The 24658-nt window shown below is 44.7% G+C and overlaps 3 protein-coding genes and 2 long non-coding RNA genes across 12 annotated transcripts in view; 2 read left to right on the forward strand and 3 right to left on the reverse strand.

The window, feature by feature from the left end:
• Positions 1-2513: 2513 nt before the first annotated feature.
• prorsd1 (prolyl-tRNA synthetase domain containing 1) lies at positions 2514-4493 on the reverse strand. Its single transcript, XM_057047819.1, has 4 exons — positions 3814-4493; positions 3098-3223; positions 2930-3019; positions 2514-2845 (listed from the first exon to the last, which is right to left on the reverse strand). The coding sequence occupies exons 1-4, from the start codon at positions 3892-3894 to the stop codon at positions 2633-2635; spliced, it is 510 nt and encodes a 169-aa protein (XP_056903799.1). The 5' UTR covers positions 3895-4493; the 3' UTR covers positions 2514-2632.
• Positions 4494-6394: 1901 nt separating this feature from the next.
• On the reverse strand, positions 6395-12127 carry LOC130533977 (uncharacterized). Its single transcript, XR_008952748.1, has 4 exons — positions 11840-12127; positions 10437-10675; positions 10041-10102; positions 6395-7830 (listed from the first exon to the last, which is right to left on the reverse strand). It is a non-coding gene; the product is annotated as an uncharacterized LOC130533977 (long non-coding RNA).
• On the forward strand, positions 7693-14675 carry LOC130533947 (melanopsin-A-like). 2 transcript variants are annotated; one of them, XM_057047779.1, is made up of 11 exons: positions 7693-7845; positions 9433-9563; positions 9983-10116; positions 10477-10680; positions 10963-11134; positions 11244-11420; positions 11523-11630; positions 11799-11988; positions 12061-12225; positions 12364-12423; positions 12792-14675. In XM_057047779.1, exons 1-11 carry the CDS (start codon positions 7693-7695, stop codon positions 12951-12953), a joined length of 1656 nt encoding a protein of 551 aa, XP_056903759.1. In that variant the 3' UTR covers positions 12954-14675. The 2 variants fall into 2 exon arrangements, with proteins under 2 accessions (XP_056903759.1, XP_056903760.1); XM_057047780.1 differs by lacking the exon at positions 11523-11630.
• LOC130533976 (uncharacterized) lies at positions 13769-24497 on the reverse strand. Its single transcript, XR_008952747.1, has 2 exons — positions 23978-24497; positions 13769-16276 (listed from the first exon to the last, which is right to left on the reverse strand). It is a non-coding gene; the product is annotated as an uncharacterized LOC130533976 (long non-coding RNA).
• LOC130533935 (LIM domain-binding protein 3-like) overlaps positions 14787-24658 on the forward strand; it is a 36656-nt gene continuing 26784 nt past the window's right edge. For all 7 annotated transcript variants that reach the window (XM_057047730.1, XM_057047736.1, XM_057047737.1 and 4 more), the window contains exon 1: positions 14787-15036. The gene's annotated coding sequence lies outside the window, so the exon portion shown is untranslated. The remainder of the gene's footprint in view (positions 15037-24658) is intronic.

A 24658-nucleotide genomic window follows, 5' to 3' on the forward strand; every position in this document is an offset into this window, starting at 1 on the left:
GACTTTTCTATGCTCTCAGTATGGATCAGGAGGCTTCCCCGTCAATTAAGGAAGAAAAATAAGATGTTCTAGCGTTCCGGAGGGCCTTTTTATAAACTACCATACAGTCTTTCCATGCTAAATGGTAGCTATCTATTTTACAAGAATACCACTTTCTTTCTAGTCTTCGCACTTTCTGCTTGAGGGTCCTAATGTGTGAATTATACCGGGGGCACACCTCCTCTGATTTACTATTTTCTTTTTCAGGGGGCAACAGAATCAAGCCTGATTCTCAGTGAGGGTACTGCACCTTCAGCAACGGAGTCGAACTCGGCAGGGCTAAGATTATAATGATTAATCCCTGGAGAAACATACAGTGGTCCTGGGATTAGCACAGGGATCACTTCCTTAAATTTAGCTATAGCGTTATCTGAAAGACATTTGCTATAATAAGATTGTGTTCTGAGCATAGAAGAATCCTTAATCATAAATGTAAAAGTGATCAAAGAATGATCTGACAGGAGTGGGTTTTGAGAAAGCACAGACACATGTTCTTCATAAGTCAGAACTAGATCAAGGGTGTGGTTGAAGCTATGAGTTGGTTGATTGATCTGTTTAAGGAAACTAACTGACTCAAGTAATGAACTGAAGATGATGTGTTTAAAATAACAACCACAGAACCACCAGTTATTACAACCCACGCCCCTGCGGTGTTGATGTTCCCATAGTGACCAAAAAAGCAGCAGTGGATATGGGGACTCCAAACGTGTTGTTTTTTTTAATCTTTTATAAACGTATATTTTTGTTTGTTGTTGATTCTTTTTTTGCGAACTTCACAAACTAAAATAATGCATTTACCCTAGTGACTGGATCCTCACGTCGTGGTGTGTACAGATCATAGACTGTACATGAAAGATGGACGTAGTTTTCTGATCTGAAAAGTGAAGCCAAAGTGGAAGTGAGGTTATAATCGGTGGATTATATACCACTGATATCCGCTGGGAGTTCCAGCCCTGACTCTAATCCACTCCCATTCATTTTTAATCAGGAAATATTCATTCAAAAACGGTGTCAACAGCCACATTTCATCATCCTAAGATATGATCTGGTGGTCCATCTAAAATTATTTCCACAATTAATTAGATATTAATCCTTTATAACTGGGGTTGTGTCCATTTGATTGACATGCATGACATACACTAGAGTCTGTGGGTGGGCTGCATAGACTGAGGTCAAAGGTTACCCCCACCCCTTACTCCTCCTCCAGCTTCACCCTCTTTGCCAAGTATTGTTACTTCTGACTGCAAAAATCCAACATGAAGCCATCCTTTAAACTTAATTCCTTGCTCACAGAAGGTTGCCACTTGTAGGTACAGATACAGGAGCTTACTGAGTGATTCAGAAACAACCTGGAGTTGAACACAAAGACCAAGGAAATGGTCCTCGATATCAGGAGGAAGAGAAGAGACCATCAAGCACTGGCCAGAAAGACTCAACTTCCTTCATGTGCTGAGGGAGAACTGCAGCTGCCCTTCGACCGGGCCACCATGGAGTCAGTGCTGGTCCGGTTTGCTGCCTGCTCTGCTGCTGATAAGAGGGTTCTGCAGAGGATCGCCAGGTCTGCTGAGATCATTAGCTGCCCTCTGTCCTACTGGAAATATTACCAAATCTTGCTGCATGATAAGAGCGAAGATCTCAGAAGACAGCTCACACCCTGGCTTGTGGCTGTTTAGTATCTGCCATCAGGAAAGAGGTTGTGTTTCATTACAAAAGGAAGGTCAAAATATACTGATACATGGTGCCATCTTGAGAACAACCACAATAACCCACTCATATGATGATGTCGTCAATAACAAGGGTTGGTTGTAAAATGGTTGCTCCATCCATCCATCTACTAAATAGGGTTGTGGGGGTCTGGAGCCTCTCCCAGCTGCTGTGGGTGGAATGGTGAGGAACATCATGGACTGTCTACTCGCCAAATGCAGGGCTGATACACTTTCTCTTAAAACACACATCCTCCTGTTGTCAGGCTGACTCTACTTACAAGGTTATAATTAAAACCTTCCTCTTTGTAAAAGCTTATTGTCAGTAATTCCGTAGTTCCAGTTATTAACCTAGACATAATTATCATATTTAGAGTGTCGTGATCACCTGACAGGCCTCATGGGTGCCTCCATCTTCTCTCCTCCTCACCGAGTAGATCATTGATGTTTCTTTTGTAGTTTCTCTGCCCCCCCTCTGTATCCATCTACAGGTATCGCTGCCTTTATAGCTGTATGCTGACCTCTGACCCTGCTGACCCACTCAACTTTTACAGCAGCAGTTTGTTATAATGAATATGGTTCACCCCTTCTCCTCCCTCTCTACCCAGTTGGCCATCAGCAGGAGGGTTCCCCTACATGAGCCTGGTCCTGAACAGGTTTCTTCCTGTTAAAGAGGAGTTTTTCCTTGCCACTGTTGCTTGTTGGGTGTCAGGACCTGGGATTCTGTAAAGCACCTAGAAACTATTTTGATTGTAACAGACACTATATAAATAAACATTGATTGACTGATTTATTTGTGAACAGAAAAAATATTTACTCAAAGTCAAATGCGTCTGAAAGATAAACCCACACAAGCATGACTCCACTCCCGTTTTTAGTCCAGTTTGGTCTTAATTAAAGCTTTCCAGAATGGGTTCATGGCCCGTCTCTTTCAGGAAGCGCATCAGATCTTCTGGGTGGAGCCCCATAGTGGCGGCATTGGTCATGGGGTGAAAATAAACATGATCGTGCCCTCCTTGCACCAGGTCCTGGTCCAGGACTAACCGGACGCTTTGGTCCTTATCAAAGAGCAGAGCAAGAGCTGTGGCGCACCCCTGGCCCACCTGAGAGGCCAGACAACGTATTTTAAAAGATTAAAACACATCAACTTCATAAACAGGAAGAAGCCTCAACTCCTTTTAAACCACCTTAAGTTTCTCCAGCATAATCGCTTCATCAGCAAAGCGCAGGTTGCAGCTGCCGGAATTGAGCTTCTTGCTGAGGTCGTTGAGGTTGACCTGAGGGGGTACAAAAGAGCATTATGGGAGGAGATATTATGTGTTTGAGATATGAGAAAAGGGAGGGGATCTGCTGACCTGGCGGTCATGACGAACTGACACCAACCACAAGCTCTTCTTCTTCTTGTCCTTCAGGAAGAGGTTCTTGGTGATGGCACCGTTTACTTCCTGCAGGTAGGGCATCATTTCCTCCACCGTGAACACCTGAGGGACACTGACCTTTCATTTCTGCTCAAACTACATCCAGACGTACATTGTGATTATAAATACAATAAAATAATTTCAGTTTCATATGTTTTTAATAAAGACTTTTAATTAAACCATTCACTGTTTTATGGCAATAATAAAAATCACTTTAATCACAAACATGATTACTGAACTACAAATAAGGCGGCACCACCTGCAGCAACTTTGATCAAAGACGAGTGAAATAGAACTCACAACATTGTGATTGATCCAAGTAAAACTGGACTACCAGGACCAGTATAGATTACAATATACATCTTTCAAAGTCTGCTTTTCTAAAGTGGCTTCATAACTAGAGTCATTTTGCTTCCAGTTGATACGAGCCCAACCAAACAACGCTGGGACCGATGGTGGAACTAAAAGTAATGGAAAATATATTTTTGACTCTTTCAAACAACAGGTGGCTGAATTCTGACCAGCGTCACAAACTTAAAAAGCTCAAATTGCAACGTTTTCAGGACCATTCGCCATATTGTGAGAGCACCAAGATTGATCTTTCGAATACAGCTTTATAGACATGAAGGCACGTTGAACATCTTCAGTTTTACCGGAGGATGTTCGACGCAGTTCGTCACGATGTTCAAACTTTCCAGATATTTTTCCAGCTCCGCTCGCACACTTTCTGTCATCTTTAATCAGTAAATCAACCACGATTCGATGCATGAAACAGTCAAAACACAAACACCGAATAAGACGAACTGTATCTTTCTTCTTCTTTCTGGGAGTTTGGTGTGTGAGCTGCGGCGCTGCTGCCGCCTACTGGACATTCAAGGAGGTGTTGCGTTCGTTCCAGGAACTGAGCTGAAACAAGCGCTCGATTCTCGGTCCGACTCCCACCATCTGTGCTGAAGTTCACGGATCTTCTGGATGGAGGCAGGGTTGGAGGGAGGGAGGGATGATGGAGGGATGGATGGGCGAAGGAGAGATGATGGATGATGGAGGATTGGACAGATAGAAGGGTGGACTGATAGAAGGAGGGAGGGATGTAATTGTTTCTATCTTGTAATGGTATTTGATATTTTGGGATTTGGAAGGAATACTTCGAAGCGCTCCTAAATCCCATCGACACACCTTCCACTGAGGAAGCAGAGGCTGAGAACTCTGAGGTGGACATTATCACCTAAGCCAAAGTCATCAAGATCATTAGTAAGCTTCTCGATGGAAACAGGTCGTGTGTGGATGAGATCTGCCCTGAGTACCTCAAGTCCCTGGATGTTGTAGGGCTGTCTTGGCTGACACGCCTCTGCAACAACAAATGGTATTCGGGAACAGCGCCTCTGGAGTTTAACACCGTGGTGGTGGTGGTACCTATTTAAAAGACGGACCAGAGGGTGTGTTTCAACTATAGGGGGATCACACTTCTCAGCCTGCCTGCTTGTCTACGTCTGGGTACTGGAGAGGAAAATTCAGCTGATCGTCAAACCACAGGTTCAGGAGGAACAACGTGTCTTCCCAGTCGTGGAACACTGCACCAGCTCTAAAGCCCTCCGCAGGGTGCATGAAGGTTCATGGGAGTTTGCTCAACCAGTCAACATGTGCTTTATTGATATGGAAAAGGCATTCAACCATGTCTCTTGGGGTATCCACGAGTATGGGGTCTGTAGCCCACTAAAGCCCATTCGCTCTCTGTATGACTGGAGCAGGAGTGGGGTTCGCATTGCTGGCATTAAGTCAGACCTGTTTCTAGTGCATGATGGACTTCGGCAGGGCTGCCCTTTGTCACCAGTTCTGTTCATAATTTTTATGGACATAATTTCTAGGCGTAGCCAGGGACCAGGCGGACTCCAGTTTGGGAACGACAGGATTTCATCTCTGATTTTTACAGATTACATTGTCCTCTTGGCTTCAACAAGCCAGAACCTCCAGCATGTATTGAGGTGGTTTACAGGCAGAGTGCCTCCAAATCCGAGATTGTGTGAGAAGCTCAGTCACTCCAGAGGAGCTCAGAGTGGAGCGGCTGCTCCTTCACGTTGAGAGGAGTCAGGCGTTGGAAACAAGTCGGAACAGTCATGTCGGAAACAGGTGCTCGAGCCCCTTGGACGCCTCCCTAGGGAGGTGCTCCAGGCATGTCCTACCAGAAGGAGGCCCTGAGGTAAACCATGGACACAGTGGAGAAACTATGCTTCTCAGCTGGTCTGAGAGCACCTCAGAATACTCCCAGAAGAGCTGGAGGAAGTGACTGGGGAGTCTGCGCATCTCTGCTTAGGCTGCTGCCTTTGCGACACGGCCCCAGAAAAGCAGAGGAATTCGAGAGACAGAATTTCAGACTAATGTAAAAAAGAGCAATTGTTTGTTTTATGTGTAAGTTCTGAGGTTGACCTGACAATGACAGAACTATAATAAAACTATGAGTAAAGAAGGTCCATCTGTGGGGGTGGGACACGATGGATGAGACCAGGTTGTGATTCAGCCCAGTGACCCAGTTTGAGGAAGAGGACCCAGTTCTGAGCTGTCTCTCTTTTAGCAAATGACCATTATAAAACATTGAGATTTGGGTCGTGTGCAGCATCAAATTGATTAATCACAATCCATATATCAGAACGTCCTCTTCCTGGTGGACAGTGGAACATTTCAACATTCATCAATCGTCAATACAAAATACTGATCTGTGGAGAAAACAGAGCCGAACGCCAAACTAAACAAACCAAAGTGTACCACAAGGGACTGATCAGAGAGCTCTCCAGGCTGCAGGTCTTCATCTGTACAATCACAACATTAGTATCATTTACCTTTAGCCATGAGCTGTTATCTTAATGACTTGACAGATTTACCGTACTTTTAATTTGAGCATCAGAGAAAATAGCAGGTCAAATCCAGCTATCGTTTGCAGCCTGTCACATTATCGAGGAGCTCCGATCAGAAATCTTCCACTTTTTCCTGCATGGAAGATAACATTCTGATGGTTCCTGATTTGATTGACAGGAGTGTCAGACTCATACCCACTTAAAATGATTAAACCATTCACACATACACACATGTACAGACACACAGGGACACACAAACAGACACAGGCACACACACACCCTAACCCTTCAAAATAAAAATTATTCTGATTGTATTTATTGCTCATTATTTTAAAACTAATTCATGCAGCATTGAAAGTATTTGAGATGTTAAGAAGTATTGAACTTGGTTTTAATTTCCATGTAAATGAAAACTTCTCGTTTTCTAATTAATGCCACAAAATATGTTTGTTCATGATTTAGTTTGGGCTTTTGGCATTCTTCTGCAGCATCTTTTCTCTTCTTTCTTGCACCTCAGTTTGAGGGAGATGAGGAACTCTAGGTCTGACCCACCTGCAGAACTGATCTTTAGGAGGTTGGTGACAGGTTTCCATTATAGCATGCATTTTACTTTCTTAACATTTTAGTATTCCACAATTATGAGGAGTATCTGGCTGGCCCCAGGATGGAGCCCTGAGGAACACCTCCACACATCAGACACAAACTCTCTGACATACCTGGTTTTTGAGACAGAAGCAGATCAAACATTCATCATTTTTGTTGTTGTCGCCATGACAAAGTTCAAAAGGTGTACTTTTTTCAAATTTGACTTAGTTTTCGGTAATCTGTCCTGTGTCACTGCTCTGCCTTTATGGAAGCCATTTGTTACACCTGTCCTTTTCTCAATAGCCCAGTTTCATGTGTCTGCTCTCTGTGGTATGTGAGCCCCACAGTTATACTCTCTGCCCGTTCCCAACCTGACTGTCTCACCTTGAGCCTTTTGATTCCTGAGGTGAAGATGAGGATGAAGAACACAAATTAAGTAATTTAGTAAAGTGATTTTCACACTCACACTCACACACAAGGCAATGTGTTCATCAGTTAGAGTGACTGTTGTCTGATATGAGTTGATGCTAAAGGAGGTCAACAAATAATCAACATAATGATTCCTGATGACAGCATGTGTGTGTGTGTGTGTGTGTGTGTGTGTGTGTGTGTGTGTGTGTTTGTGTCCTACACAAATACATGGTAATCCTTCTCCTCACACTCAATGATATTAATCAATGTGCTCTGATGGTTCCTGGTGGGTTACCATGATCATGGATCGAAGCTTCAGCCTCCCAGAGGTTCCTGGATCTTCGGGTCATCGTCAGACTCCTCCAGATACAGAGGAAACCTACTGTTATCCAATAGAATCACTTAGCAGGCTGATATTTTTGATTGTACACATAATTCAGACTTCAGAGTAGTTACCAACATGTTAGCTTCACATTAACTTCACAAATTTGAAATAAACTTTTAATAACCTGCTTAAAATAATCAGTAAAGAAAAAAGTAAAATTCTATTTACGTACCTGGCACTCACCTGTCAAACCTCTGTCTCTCTCTGTCTGTCTGTCTGTCTGTCGGTGTTCCTCTCTGCCTGCCTGTCTGTCTCACCCTCTCACTTTTATCTGTATCTCTCCCTCAACGGGCGGGGTCAGGATGAACTTCGGGAAAAGCGCGCTGCAACCGCCAGCTCAGCAGAGCGTCGTCTCGTGCGGTGGTGGCGGGCTGGAGCCGAACTGTACTTTGCGCCTCGCAGTCACTGTGATGATGTCGGTCCGGCTCGCGGAGCTTCAGCTTCATGCATCAACAGTGAGTAGAAACGATCAGTTCAATTTACTGCTTAATCATTGAAAACAAAAACGACCGACTTGCTTACTGATCTTGTACTTTACAATTATTTAAACAACCAATGTAAAGATTAATTAATTTGAGTTAGATTAATTGAAATAAACACACTGAACTAGAACAGAATTCCACAGTCATGATGATTAAAAAAAACACTGTTCTATTGATCTCAGATCCAGCGAATTGTCAACACCGTCAGACAGTCTTTTAGAGTGTATCTGTGTGTGAGTGTGTGTCAGAGAAAGAGAGTGACTTGCGTTGTTCACACTGACAGGATGTCCAGGTGATTGACTGACAGCTGTTCTGGTGTGTGAGTGTGTGTGTGTGTGCGTGTGCGTGTGTGTGTCACACATGGTGGTTTAATCAGCTTTAGCACTTTTTCATTTTTAAATTTTTTTCAGTAAAAATGACAAGATGTTGAACATTAGTGTCAATATTGTCTTCACAAATTTTGCTCTTCTTCAAGTCTATCAGCCACTTCCTGTTTTTACCTCCACCGAGGTCATGTGACAGCCAGCATTTGTCTGTTGATCTGTTGAATAAGTTCTGAAAAGATTTTCATAAAATTTCCAGTATTTTTTGCTGATGGGCTCAGGATCTGGTATTAAGTGAGTTTCTGTTCAAATTATTTATTTTCCACAGTCAGAAACGTGAGCAAAACATTTCTACAAGACATTTACGCAATTTTACTTTGAAACATTTGGTTGTAGGAAATACAGAGCTGTAATTTATGTTGAAGTTTGTTGTTTTATGCAGTTAGCTAGCATAAACCTGCTAGTGGGGGAGCAATAGTAATATTACAGCACCAAAGTCTTACCAGCCAGCCACCAGACACAAGAGCGGCCTCAGACATTAGATCATCTTATTTTTACCATACACTGTACATAAACGATGGGCATAGCCTTCTGGTCTAAAAAGTGAAGCTAACGTTGAAGTGAGGTTATGTGCAATACCACCGATTTCCGCTGGGGTTCCAGAAAGCCCTGACTCCAATCCACTCCCATTCATTTTAAATCAGGAAATATTCATTCTAAAACGGTGTCAATCCATCCTAAGATATGATCTGGTGGTCCATCTAAAATTATTATAATAATTATTTAGGGTTAGGGTTGCCACTTGGGTTTCATGATTGCTTAGCTTCCCGTGGCAGCTGTCTTAATCCTCCCAAAAACACAGCCAGTCAATCAGGTGGTCCCAGGCAGCCGAGCGTCTGTTGGTAACTGAACATTTGAATGATAGTTTAATGAAAACTGGTTTGAGTCAGCAGCCTGAGCAACACCACGTCTCATAATTCTTCTGGCAGTGCAGTAATTTAAGCCATTGCCATGGCAACAGGGATGAAGCAGTCTGTCCCAGGACTAAATAAAACAGGTTCTGATGGGAACTGAAGCAACTGCACATTGATAATGTGAATGGAAGCGATGAAAATCATCTTCGGTATTTTTTATTCAAAAGGTTCAAAGGTACCGTCATTGTCCGCATGTCCGCACATAAACCAATAAAATCAAACAAGATGTCCACTTCGAGCCAAGGTTTTCTCTTGTCCTGCAGGTGGCAATGGTGCGGCCCTTCCCCACAGTTGACGTACCTGACCATGCCCACTACACCATTGGCTCTGTTATCCTCGTGATTGGCATCACGGGCATGATTGGCAACTTTCTGGTCATATATGCGTTCTGCAGGTGGGCCATGTGCATACTTGACCTTTGACCTGCAATCCCCATTTACACTTCCATCACCTGTGATAATGTGTGACTGTGTGTGTGAGATGAGCAGCTTCACACTCATTAGTTCTTTGATGTCAGTGTCAGCGATTCGGTGTCTTTAGTGGAGACGACCAAAAGGGGCTTTGCTGCAGCTATCGATGGGCTCATTGAAGATATTGATCCCTTGTTGCATTGATCAGCATGTCCAGTGTATCTTTGATTGGATGTTAAATTTAGAACCTACTGACTGATGTTTCTGCTCGGCGTCTGAAACATCCTAATAATCTGATTAAATGGCGGCCAGGTCATCAGATCCATTTTTAGTTTTAGCCTCTACGTCACACATCTGTGGATTGTTGGGACATTAATAGAACATGGCGATTTTTGCTCTGTAGGAGCCGCAGCCTCCGGACACCGGCTAACATGTTCATTATCAACCTGGCCGTCACTGACCTGCTGATGTGCGTCACACAGACGCCTATTTTCTTCACCACCAGCATGTACAAGAGATGGATCTTTGGAGAAAAAGGTAACATGATGACACAGAATGGGTTAGCAAGGAGCTTGGCTACTTCGTGTTAAATGTGTCCTGTCAAATTTCATCAAACTTTACGAATGCTTTGAATGCCTACAGAACACTGAATGTGACCCACAGAAGGTAGCTTGTAATTAGCATTAGCTCCAACATTTAGCCAGTAGTTTGAAATGATCTTCAATGTGTGTTGGCCTGTGTGCAGAGTATTATAGCTATTATAGCTATTAAACCGTGGGTGTGAGTGAAATAAGAAGGTGACTGTTGTTATGCCAACTGAAATCAGGGTCACATGGTTGTTACTGATAACCCATTACCTTAAGCCACAACTGTTATCACATGGTCTGATCTCTGCAGGCTGTGAGCTCTACGCCTTCTGTGGTGCTCTCTTTGGGATCTGCTCCATGATCACGCTGACAGTGATCGCCATCGACCGATACTTTGTCATCACGCGACCTCTAACCTCTATCGGTGTGTTGTCAAGGAAACGGGCCTTCGTCATCCTCATGACTGTCTGGATCTACTCACTGGGCTGGAGCCTGCCCCCGTTCTTTGGCTGGAGTGGGGACACACACGCACACATGCACGCGTGCACACAAACACACACACACACAGATGCAGAAATGCACAGGCATGACCCAGTTAAAGCTGCAGTACAATGTCTGACCACTCTCAATCTGACTGTAGCAGAAAGGGCGCTGTTTCCACACAGAATGTTGAAAAATGTTGCTACGAAAGATGTTCAGGGTATCACAGAGACCCTCGCTGACCGGCTGCTGTATTGGTCATAAGCCTAAAGATGCTCCTGGACTAACTAACCTCCACCTTTTCACACTCCATCAGGTGCCTATGTCCCTGAAGGCCTGCTAACATCATGCACATGGGATTACATGACGTTTTCACCATCAGTGCGCGCGTACACCATGCTGCTTTTCATCTTTGTCTTCTTCCTTCCACTCTTCATTATAATCTACTGCTACTTCTTCATCTTCAGAGCAATTCGTGCCACCAACAAGTCAGTGTGTGTGTTTTCATATCTGTGGGCATGTGTATGTGCCCGCACATCTTAAACCTGGTGTGTGTGTGTGTGTGTGTATGTGTGTGTGTGTGCGTGTGTGTGAAAGAGCGGTGGGCAAGGTCAACGGCAGTGTCCACAGTCACAGCAGAAGACGTGAGTCAGTGAAGAACTTTCAGCGTCTGCAGAATGAGTGGAAGATGGCAAAGATCGCGTTGATGGTCATCCTGCTGTACGTCATCTCCTGGTCACCGTACTCTTGCGTCGCGCTGACCGCCTTTGCTGGGTAAATGTTTTTTCAAGTAACCATAGCACTGATAGTTGAATCCTACCCTTGCACCCTGCAGATGCTGCCTCGGCAGAGTTTTTCTTCTTTGTGTTTCCACAGATACGCAGACATGCTAACTCCATACATGAACTCGGTGCCTGCCGTCATCGCCAAAGCCTCCGCCATACATAACCCCATAATCTATGCTATCACACATCCCAAGTACAGGTAGTGCATGCAAACACAGCATTGGTGAATCAAATGTACATACAGGTTATTATCTCCCCTCACGTAGCATCACTCTTGTGAGTCATTATATTAGCTTTGATGGTTGTGCTACTGATAACACTAGCTAGCCCTTATGGAAAGCTACACTAAGCTGTTTTCCTTCTGCAGGTTAGCTTTGGCCAAATACATTCCGTGTCTCGGCTTCTTACTCTGTATTAGTCCGCATGAGCTGCAATCCACAAGCAGCAGTTTCATGTCACTGCGCCGCTCCACCGTCACCAGCCAGACTTCCGACATCAGTGGACAGTTTGGACCACAGAGCAAGCCCCGCCGCTCCTCTGCCTCTGACAGCGAATCAGTGAGCTGCAGTTGAACCTGGCACTCATTTAGAGATAGCATAAAAACTAATGCTCTGCTTGTCGCCCTGTAGTGTCTGACAGACACTGAGGCCGATCTATCCAGCATGGGCTCCAGACCCGCTAGCCGGCAGGTGTCATGTGACATCAGCAGAGACACCACCGAGCTGCCAGAATACAAACCAGCCTCCAGTTTCAATTCCAAGGTGAAGAGTCCTGATTCAGGCATCTTTGAAAAGGTAAAGTTGGTCACAATTTCTTTCATGTACAATTGATTACTGACATCTTAACTTAGCGTGCTAAAAAGCTAGCCTGTCCGTTTTCATTATAAATATGCGATTTTCTCAGATGTTGCTTGTTTCTTTCTTTGTCCATAGACATCATTTGACTTTGACGCATCGATGGCAGCATCCAGAGAGCGTAGCAGCATCCCAAATGTGAGCGCTAACCTACAATCTTTATCAACACATTAACATGCTAATAAAAGAGCAAGGGCTCATCACTTCCTAGAATTTTGCTTTTGAAAAAAACATTAATAAGTGATCTTGTAATTTGGGGACGGTTGGAAAAAACACGACCACAAATGAGAGTGTTTCAAGTGTTTAGGGTTATTCAATAAATTTGTGATGCTAGCATTGTGGTACCTAAGACCGCAAATTAGCAAATGCAGGTTAAAGTTTAATTTAGAAAGTTATATTTTAGGATGAACAAATATGGTAATTTGGATATCAAAAGCGTTAATAGAAATGAGACCATTTATTTATGTGTATTCAGAAATTTTTAACAGTCATCAAACTGTTGACAGAGTGGCGAGTTTCCTGGGGGACACGTGATGAGAAGAACGCTGGCTCGAATCCCCAGCATCATCATCACCTCTGAGTCCAGCCACTTCCTCCCAAATGGGCGGAAAGCATCCTCCACCACGTGCATAGCCAATGGCAGTGACATAAAGGTGGGGCCCAGATAGAGCCCAGTTGGTTACCTGCAGCCAATCAGAAGCTTAGCTTCTGATGGGCAGATCAGTTGATCAAAACACAGGAAATCAGAAGCTTAGCTTCTGATGGACGGATCAGTTGATCAAAACACAGGAAATAAGTTTTCCAACAAATAAAAACATATATTAACAAATATTGCACAAAATAAATAGCTGTTTCCATTGAAACTGTGTAAGTGGAGCACAAATCAGGTTCTTAAAATCTACCTTTAAAATTTCTGTTTATTCCATCAGCAAATAGGCATTTCCCACTGTGGTTCTGTGTTTTCTCATGATGTTTCTTTGCCAGTTTGGTTTATGTGTTCGTGGTCCTTGGATTATTATTCTGGTAAAACCCTGAGGACATGTGAGGAAGAGGATGAGCAATCAGAGCTTCACACTGTCCAACCAACACCAGCAGCTGTGTCACCCATTCCATCCTGTTTGTTACAATGTGGGGGGCGTGGCCAAAAATGTCACATTCAAAAACTTTAGTTAGAAACCCACAGGAAACATAAATCTGCTATTTGGAATCCCAGCTCTGGATATAATCTGCAGTTTAATGCCACATTTTCAGATTCTGAATTTAAGCTCTAAACATGATGTTCATCTGCTCTTTTATGGTTCTGTTGGTTTTTTATTCAGATGTTTCTGTAAACCTCAAATTTGACACATTTTCAGTCAAACATATGTTTATGTTTTTACTATGATAAAAGAATTGTAAAATGTACACGTTGTTGGATCGCAATACCGCTCGTGTGTCACTGCTAATCCGCGTGTTCTTTGATAGAAGACTTCAAGACGAAAAATGCCAATTTCGAAATGTATTTAGCAATAGAACCAAGTCAAGATACAAATATTACAGAGCTCCGGGCCAGTTCATAACCCTACAATAACAGAGTCAATTGCCAGGGCATGAAGTCTGACAACCTAACTATCCCTTGACCCAATCTTTTATAGAAACACATATGTAAATTATTGATGCTTATTCAGTCCAATCCAGTCCTTCTTCTTGGATGACCTCGTCTTCTTCTTCCAGTCCCATTGGATGCTGACACAGTCCTTGTTCTTCGTTGTCTCCCAAATGGCCAGGTCAAAGTTCACATTCTTCCTGCAGATAAGCTTATCAACACCACCATGCTGTCCCGTTTTACGATGGGTGTTTAACACCTTCAGCCTGACTTCCTCCTGCGATTACAACTGTCTAAACAACAATCCTGTCAAGGAAGGGTCAACTGACCTTTATTACACTTGCTAATGATTCTACCATTCCTAACTTCTAAAGTACTTCTAACAAAAGACAGGAACATATGATAGAACACATGATAACAAGATAAACACAAATTCTCTTCAACGTGTTTTATATTTGACATCATCTGATTGGTGAGAACTTTAGCTGTACTCACCCTCCATGCCGCTGATCTAGGGTGGGGTCAATGGGCAGGACCCTCGGCAGAGCGGGCCCAGCCCTCTCAGCCTGATCCGCCCTCCGTTTTCCAAATCATTAACACAAACAACTTATAGGAAACGCCACAAACGGGTATCTTTAAAATAAAACTTTTCTTATAAAGATATAAGCGTAGTAGAAAACGGGCTTTTTTTCTCTTTCTCTTTGATTTGTGAGGGTTAATTTTTCCAGTGTACAAATTATTTTATAGTAAACTTGAGTCTTAATTAACTACTTAGAGTATAGAAAATAAAACATTTATAATCCCATGAACTTGACAGTGTCATTAATTTTTACAGTCTAACCATCTACTTACGCGCTCCGTGCGTGTGCTGTGGCTTTAAATAAAGCCGCTAATGAAAAACCAGGCGCCCCTCCTCCTGCTGTCGCCTAATGGAGTCCGAGATCGGCGAGAGGCCGTTTTTTTGATCCGCTCACCCACGGTGGGTTCTACTGCTCTTCTGCTCCTCCAGTTCTCCTGCTGGAGCTGCTCTTGCTATCGCTGCTCGTCAAGTTTCGCTTCAGGAGTTCGCTGGACTTGACGTACAGCGGGGCCGAGCTGGACGGAGCTGAGTGCGCTGATCAGCAGTAGGTGGGTGGAGTCTGTGTGCAGGTGACCTGAACTGAAAGGTAAGGAAATTAAACGCTTGATTACAACCTCACAATTGCATATCGTAATCACAGGCTAATGTAATGTTAGCGTCTAAATATCAGACTGCAAAGTCAATTTTGTCGAAGTTATTAGATGTGACAGAGTATTTTGTAGAAAATAAATCACTGAGATTAGCTGAATTTAACTAGCAGTGCCTGAATGTGTATGATAACGATGCTAAATTGGTGTTCAATCTGCTGCTGCAGCTCCGATGCTGCTGCTGCCATCTTTCGCCTGAGACTAAAACTAATGAGCTCTGCTTCAGGAGTTTTTTTTACTTTAGGACAATAAACTCTTCTGAGGGCTTTAGCCGTGATGCCGACAGCAATGTGTCAAGCCTAATGCACACATTTAAAACAAAGTGTTGGGGGTGGGGTGGTGCAATAAATTCTGGTCAATCATATCAGGATTCAAAAGCTGATGATGAGCACCACAGTATTCCGGGAAATGTGTTAACAGTGAGAGGGCAGCTAAAGTTAGCTCTGGTACACCGTCAGTCTGGAGCTGGAACACCTCACACAAACCAACATAAACTGCACCACCTGTGTTAGCCACCCTGCATTAACTGTTAGCTCTTGTTATTACAGCAACCTCATCAATCACTTGTATCTCACTATGTGACTTTGGAGATCAAATTAGAGTGTGTGTGTGTGTGTGTGTTTGAGTTAAATTAGCTATGTTTATTATATTTGATGCCCAAACCACAAACTTTGCTGCCTCGGACGGCGTTACAAGCTTCACAGTTGTGACCTCCTCTGTTGTTAGACCCTCAAGCTGGGTCAGGAAAACCTTACAACCCTTTTAGGGAAAAGAAGAAACCTGAAGGAGAGCCACGGATGATGGCTGTGCCTGCCTGGGATGGACAGACATGCAATAGATGTCACATGTAAAGAGAACATCAACAGAAACTTCAGTCATATATACAGGGTATGGAGATGTTCCCAGGGACCCAAGGGCACCTTCAGATGTCCTCATATGGAGGTCTGGTCCACCCATCATTCAGGGCTTGATGGACCATATCCAGGATCAGCAAAACTAGAAAAAGAAAAGCAAGGCTCTGCTCTGGCAGTAATATGAGCAGTTATGTAACATGAATATATAATTTTCCAAGGGTGAGAGGAAGTGGAGGAAGAGGGAAATGTGGAGGTGTATTGTAGAAGCACCAGCAGTCTGAGCCTATTGCAGCAGAACAGTTCTGTGTTCCTCCTAATGATGAGCCTGTGTGACCGGTGTATGTCTGTGTTGTGTTATTTTTGTGGTTGTGGTGCGTAGAGTAGCCACGGGACACAGCTGAACTTTTGGAGGCACCCTCCGTTTAATCTGGTCAAAATAAAACAGCAAAATTAACATCTGCCGCTATTTGCTGATCCAGCCCAAACTCTTCCCAACACGAGAATTGCAAAAGGGCAGAAAAACATACCTGGTCAAAATAAAACAGCAAAATTAATATGTGCCGCTATTTGCTGATCCAGCCCAAACTACAGAGAAAACAACATGGAGTTAGCACCATCGCACCTGTTCACATCAATAAAACACTACATCGGAGCAACATCAGAGCTCAATATAAACTTGAATAGAACTGTAGTGTTATAAGAGTGACAAATTAAGACAAAATAATAACAAAAAGACACTTAAAACAAGGGATTACAAAAGATGACTGACCTCTTCCCAACACGAGAATTGCAAAAGGGAAGAGGAAGAGGAAGTCGCGACCCTCGAATTTATACAGGTGCACCAAGGGGGACACACGAAGAAGAAATAAAATACAGACGAAGTGACTGGAGGACCAAGACAGCACAGTAAAACAAACACCAGGTATGTTCAACAATAGTAAACAAAAGAACAATTTTGTGTGATTATAATACAATATTATATGTCCCTGTTACATTCACCCCCCTAGAATTACACAAAATACCAAAAGCACATAAAGCTGGCTGCTAAAAAAAAATATATCCGCAAGACAGTTTCCTATTTAAAGAATAAAAGGCAATAAGTGGTGCCCTTTACACCACAAAATAGCGACCATTTACAATGTGCATGGGAGTGTTAGATATAGGTAGCATGTAGCCCAACAAAATCACGCAAAATCAAGCATTCCTCAGGTTCCGGCACTAATCAATCAAAAGAGGGGAGGCCACAAAATTCAAATAGTTACAATAGGAGAACGAACTTTCTCAGTGCCAAACAAAGACTCTACCTGAGTCATAGATTCAATCAATCTACAGACTGGCTTAACAAGCCTACCAAATCGTGTGGTAAGGTTGTGACCCAAATCAGAAAAGTCATCAGAACGTTTGTGTACCTCATCACAAGGGACCAAGGGGGGACCAGCAAACTCTGTGGGACAGTCACAGGACATCACATCAGGTTCCATTCTCTCATTGGGTGACTGCTGTTGGACCCAGGATGCTGTGCGGTCAACACTAGACTCACTCAAACTTGGAATGGCACTGGGCCAGGAGGATTCAACTTCCCTACCCCCCACTGATACTCCAGGTTCCTCTGGGACAACATCAACACCAACGGCAGACTGAGCCTTTGTCACGTCCAGCGAAACATCCAGCGGCAAGAAGTTGACCTGAAGCAGTAAGTTGCGATGCACAGTTTTTTCATTACCTGCTTGGTCTCGGAGTTTGTATATGTGGAGGTCTGGCTTAGAAGCAACAACATCATAAACAACCGCCTCCCACTTGTCAGACAGCTTCCTTTTTCCTTTAACTCCTTTATTTGCCAACAGTACTCTGTCCCCAACAGAAAGAGGCAAGCCCCTGACCCGCTTATTGTACTGGTCCGACTGGTGGTTCTGTTCAACAGCGCTGTTTCCTTGAGCCAAGATCATGGCGGACCGAAGATCTTCCATAAGTGACTTGACATAGGTATTGTAATCGCAGACAGAGTCATCATGGAGAACGTTCATGAAGAGGAGATCAATTGGTAACCGAGGAACCCTCCCAAACATCAGATAGAAGGGTGCAAAGCCTGTTGTTTCATGAGCTGTGCAATTATATACAAATGTCAAAGACTGGATCATCTGCGGCCACCTCTGCTTCGTCCTTGGGGGCAAAGATCTCAACATGTTCCCCAACGTTCTGTTAAACCGCTCAGTGATGCCATTGCCCATGGGGTGGTACGGTGTGGTATGAGATTTGATGACGCCACCCATTTCTAGCAACTCTGCCACCAACTCACTCTCAAAGGTAGCACCTTGGTCGGAATGGATACGCTGAGGAAAGCCATAAATGCAGAAGAAGCCATCCCAAAGCTTCTTAGCCACATTCTTTGCAGTTTGGTCGCGGCAAGGGAATGCATGTGCCAATTTAGTAAAATGGTCAGTGACAACAAGGACATCAACCGATTTATTGTTGTTGTCCTCCGCAGACCAAAAGTCAATGCAGACCAACTCCAGTGGCACACTGGTCTTTATGTTCTCCAGTGGGGCTCTGGCAGATGGTTCTGGAGTCTTACTGAGAACACACCGTGGACATTGTCTTACATAGTTGCGGACATCCTTTTCCATCTCATACCAAAAGAACCGCTGACGTGCCAGTGACAAAGTGCGTGGCTGCCCTTGGTGACCTGCGTTGTCATGGATGCCAGAGAGCACAGATGACTTGAGGGACTCTGGAACAACAAACTGGAAGCGCTTGTGCCTGGTCAAAGGGTCCTTAGTGACGCGATACAGAATTCCTTCAATGACTGCCAGCCTTTCCCATTGCTTCAAAATTCTTAGGACCTGCTGATTTTCATGGGCACGCTCACGTCTGGAAGGCCTGATTTTCCGGTTCACAAAGAAGGCAACCCTGGAAACAACAACATCACTCTCCTGGTGGGACTGGAGCTCATGTTTGGACAACGCTGACGACAGGCAAGGCTCAGGACCAACAAGCGCACTTAAATGGTCAGCCAAAGAAACAGCACGATGTCTGGACGCGACCTCCCAGTCATTGGAGGCTGACAGGACGGTGGAGACTTCGTCCTCAGACATGGAGACATTGACTGCAGTAGAAGAAGCAGGACCGACCATTGACTGAGGTTGGCAGGTCAGATGAAAAGCATCCTGCACGGACTCCTCCCTCACTTCACAAGCCTGTTTCAACAGATCAATGTAAGGCTCAGAAAGGAGACGCTCGGCTAACGGTTTGACAAAAGGCCGTCGACTAAGGGCATCCGCAACAACGTTCAGCCTGCCAGGGACATACTTAATGTCAAAGTTGTACGGAGCCAGTTTGGAGACCCACCGCTGTTCACAGGCGTCTAGTTTCGGCTTGGTCAAGATGTACGTGAGCGGGTTATTATCAGTCCAGACTGTGAACTGATGGCCTTTGAGCCAATGACTGAACTTGTCACAAGCCGCCCACTTGAGAGCCAGAAACTCAAGTCTGTGAGCAGGGTACTTAGCCTGGCTGCGGCTTAGGGACTTGCTAGCAAACGCAACCGGTCTTGCCCTCTCCTCACCTGCCGGCACCTGAGAAAGAACAGCTCCAAGCCCGTCAGTGGAAGCATCAGTGGAGAGGATAAAAGGTCTATCAAAATCCGGGTGAGCCAGAACCACACAATCGAGGAGCGCAGTTTTTAGTTGTTCAAAGGCTCCATCACACTCAGGGGACCAATCCTGAGGTGTTAACTGTCTGTATGTTCCAGGTTTACATCGGCCCTGACCACCTTTAGTCCTCCGCTTCTGGCCAGCTGTTAAGGCATAGAGAGGCTTGGCAATACGGGAACATGCAGGAATGAAATGCTGATAAAACAGGACCATTCCGAGAAAAGATCTGACCTTCTGCTGGGACGGAGTACAGCCATCAGATTCCATCAAGTCCTCCCTCCTAAACCCAGAGATGGCGCTCACCTTCTCCTGATCCACAGAAACACCGTCAGCGCTCACAACATGACCCAGAAATTTAACTGACCTTCTGAGAAAATGACACTTCTTCTGAGAAAGCTTCAAGTTACTAGATCTCAACCGGGAGAAGACAACACTGAGGCGGCTTAAAGACTCCTCTACAGAGGGTGCAAACACCAACAAGTCATCAAGGTAACACAGAAGGTTTGAGAAGTTGAGGTCACCGAATATGCTAAGCATCATCCGCATAAAGGAGGCTGGACTGTTGCAGAGGCCCTGGGGCAGGCGGTTGTATTCATAAAGGCCAAGAGGTGTAGTAAAGGCTGTGTAATGCCTGTCAGACTGATGGAGAGGGATGTTGTAGAACCCTGAGGTCAGATCCATAGTGCTGAAGAAGGCGTTACCCCCAAGGGCAGCAAGGCAGTCCGACTGGTGTGGCAGTGGATGGGCGTCTTTAACAGACCTAGCATTAAGCCAACGAAAGTCAGTACATATTCGCAAATCCCCTGACTTCTTCCACACCAACACCAGGGGAGAGGCATATTCACTGATGGATTTGCTGATTATGCCCCTCATTTCCATTTCAGACAGAACTTCTCTCAACTTCTGATAATGAGCAGGTGGAACTCTGCGGAACGGCAGCCGAAAGGGACGGTCGTCAGCAAGGTGAATCCGATGGACAAACCCCTTTGCCTCCCCACAATCCAGACCATCTCTAGAGAACACATCCTGAAAGGCCAACAACAGATCGGCAAGCCTGCCCTTCCACTCATCTGACACTTCACAGCCCCCCATGTCAATGTCACCGAGACCACAATCCTTCAACAGCTGCACAGGGTCACTTGGGCCACTCTGGTGGCCAGTGAGAACAGGCGATGAACCTAACTGGGTTTTACAAAGACCCTGGGCAACAGGAAAGTCTTCCATGGCAACACAGGGGAACACGTCAGCTAGCTTTGCATTACGCCGTAAAGTAACAGCAGTCTGTGTGGGATTGAGGATTTTCATGGGGACCCAGCGATCACCCCACATTGGCGCAACAATTCGACCAACCATGATGTTCTTGGGTGTAGAGCGTGCGGATGTAGGCTCTACAATGACTGTGCTGCCAGGGGACACAGGAGCAGATGCTGGCAGCTTCCCCCAAACAATGTATTCCTTCTGAGGAAGCAGCGTCACAGCCTGTTGTAATCTCACTGTTCCCACCTTATCAGGAACCTCTGGGCCCAACCACCGGGAAGAGCAACTCAGTAACTGGAGAAACAGCTCACAGTCAGGATCGGATGTACGTGAGGATAGCATCTCCCAATATTTCTCTTCAGATTTCATCTTCTGAACAACAGGACGGATCACATTAGTGCCAACAATAAACTCATCCCTCTGCCCAGGCACCAGAAACGTTGGCACCACAAACTTCCAGCCATAAATCTCAATGTCCAAATCATAGATACATTTAGGTTGAGTAACAAGACCACCACAACCAATGAGAACCACCTGCTCGGGGACAGGTTGTGGAATTAAGACAACACCAGCCGCTCTTAACTTGGCCTCTGCTGATTCACTAAGTGTACATGACATGCTTCCTGAATCTAGCATCCCTCTCAAAGACATTCGATTGCTCACTGACACAGGAGTATAAAACAGTTCACTAGCTCCCTCAATTCGTTGAGACCCAACCAGAATGACAGTCTTGTCTTCAGAGTAGCTTTTACAACAGTCAACATACACAGAGTGAGGATCAGGAGGATTGGTGAGGGTATCTATAACACTGCCCATGCTGCCCCTCTTATCACACAGGCCAACTAGTTTAAATCACCAGTAGATGGAGCAGTGGCTGATGGGGGTCTGGTCTTCTGTGCACATTCATTTCTCATATGACCAGGTCCAAAACAGTTAAGACATAGTCTGTACAACCTACAGTGTGAATGAGTGGTGTGTTCGCAAGAACCACAAACCTGGCACGCTCTGCCTTGGGGACGCTGAGGAAATTGACCGCGACCTGCCCTCTGCCTGCTATTAGTCACCGAGGCAGTGCACAGGGAAAGAACCTTGTCAAACATAGCCACCATTTGCTGAGTCACAGGTTCTGGTGTGGCACTGGCTGAAGTGTGTGGCTGGCCTCCTGATTCTGACAGCGGCTGTGGGGACTCATAAGTGGCTTTGGGTGGACAAAAGGGAATCAGTTCAGCAGAGTCCTGAAGATCGCAGGAATAAAAAGGAGCTTGAGCCGACAAGGCATTGGTCACCAAGTGCGTATTAGCCGCAACACCTTTCATCTGTCCCACATGACTGTCCAAGCGGCGCTGGACCTCAGCAGCTGTCCACTCTTCGGGGGGCTTAATTTGAAATGACAGAGAAAGAGCAGGGTCAGGACAATGACTTATGAACATCATCACAACCTCAGCGGTGGGGTCGTCCACATGTTTCCCACGCCTCCTGAGGCACTCATCCACAGCATCAATAGACTTATTGAGACGAATCCAATAGTCCATGGCATCCTCACCACTCCTTGGTATTGTGCTATAAAAGTCTCTCATTGGCATGTTGGAGCATGTGACTGCACTGAAGTTTCGATTTAGGATGTCAAATACAGCAGTAATCAACCCACCCTCACTCAGGTCAGGGCGGCAGCGGAGTGACACCTTAACCACATCCCGAGCTTTGCCTGTCAATCGGGACATGATCAGTTCATATTTTTGCTCAGATGTCTCACAGCTTGTTCTGGACAGGTAACACTTCATCATCCCCTCCCACTCTTGAATGGAAAATGTATCAGTGTGGTCGCCCCTGAAGAACGGTGGGGCTTTGGCTTCAGACTGCACCACTACTTTGAGCTGTGAAGCCTCCAGGCGACTGGGGGACACACTGTCAGTAGCAGGCAGCTGGGTGTGGCAGGGCTGATGTTTGTGCATTGTATTCAGACTGTTTGCGATACTATCCCCAATTTGTTTTGCCAAATCAGTTATTATGCCACTGAGCGCATCATGTGTGACAACACGTGTGGGTTCTGAGTGTGCACTAGCAATAGGTGTAGAAGTGGCAATCGGTGGGCTTAACATAGTGTTATTACTAACAGGGTGTACCTTATCAACACCAGCATTCAAAACCATGCCTCTACCAATACAAGGTGGATTAGGGTTAAACATCTTGGTGTTGTTTTTTTTCAAAAATAAAAGCAAATTCACCTCACGCAGTCATGTAATACAATAAGACAGTCATTAAACCCTAACTCCGCACTGCAAGCCCAAAACCTGGCACAGTCCTGAGGGCAGCACTCCTCGGCGATGCGGTGACGTCACAAGACCACAGCACGCAGCGCGCCGAAGGTGAAGAGCGGAGAAGCCGAGGGCGCGGCAGCAGCCCGGGGGACGAAAAGACTGGCGATGAATGGCGATGGCACGGGTCAAACGGCACCAAGTGTGACCGGTGTATGTCTGCGTTGTGTTATTTTTGTGGTTGTGGTGCGTAGAGTAGCCACGGGACACAGCTGAACTTTTGGAGGCACCCTCCGTTTAATCTGGTCAAAATAAAACAGCAAAATTAACATCTGCCGCTATTTGCTGATCCAGCCCAAACTCTTCCCAACACGAGAATTGCAAAAGGGCAGAAAAACATACCTGGTCAAAATAAAACAGCAAAATTAACATGTGCCGCTATTTGCTGATCCAGCCCAAACTACAGAGAAAACAACATGGAGTTAGCACCATCGCACCTGTTCACATCAATAAAACACTACATCGGAGCAACATCAGAGCTCAATATAAACTTGAATAGAACTGTAGTGTTATAAGAGTGACAAATTAAGACAAAATAATAACAAAAAGACACTTAAAACAAGGGATTACAAAAGATGACTGACCTCTTCCCAACACGAGAATTGCAAAAGGGAAGAGGAAGTCGCGACCCTCGAATTTATACAGGTGCACCAAGGGGGACACACGAAGAAGAAATAAAATACAGACGAAGTGACTGGAGGACCAAGACAGCACAGTAAAACAAACACCAGGTATGTTCAACAATAGTAAACAAAAGAACAATTTTGTGTAATTATAATACAATATTATATGTCCCTGTTACACCTGATCAAAAAGAAAGGTTTCTAAGTCTGGTTTTAAACACTGACACTGCTGTAGTGTATTTTTCTCCTCAGCTTGAAGTATCTAAATTATATACTGTGTGTAGTAGTGATGCATCTACTAGAAAAAACCTGCTTGCTGTCAGAACAGCATCATCTTTAAGGGCGGAACCCAGAATGCAGACAGGAGGTGGAAAATATCCAAGGGAAACTTTTCTTAACAATATTTACAAAGTGCAAATAAGACCCAAAATGTGCTGTGGAAGAAACCCAACTCAAACTGGTACTCTTCAATGGAGTGAACACAGAGACCTCGAAAGGAGAAAAGATTCAAGATTAATCCAAGCTAGAATAGCCAAGTTGCAAAGTCTAGGAACACTCAGTTACCGACAGCATAGCCAAAATGATTTGACAATGATCAGTTGGTGTTGGCTGCTCAAAATGACTCCCAATCAAACTGATCAGCCACAGGTGATGCAGCAGTCAACATTTGACAGGAAAACAGGTCAACCATGCCCCCTGGTGGAAACAAACCACTACAAAACGGGCAATAACGCAGGATCATGACACAAAGTAGCTTTAATATAGTGCTCCTGACGCCTCCATGTAGACTGACTCTTCTAAGTTATTTTCAAAGTATCTTTAATATACCCGACTCTTATTTCTTTTAATACTGACATCCAGC

Source organism: Takifugu flavidus, chromosome 11 (assembly GCF_003711565.1).
Source record: "Takifugu flavidus isolate HTHZ2018 chromosome 11, ASM371156v2, whole genome shotgun sequence".
NCBI lineage: Eukaryota > Metazoa > Chordata > Actinopteri > Tetraodontiformes > Tetraodontidae > Takifugu > Takifugu flavidus.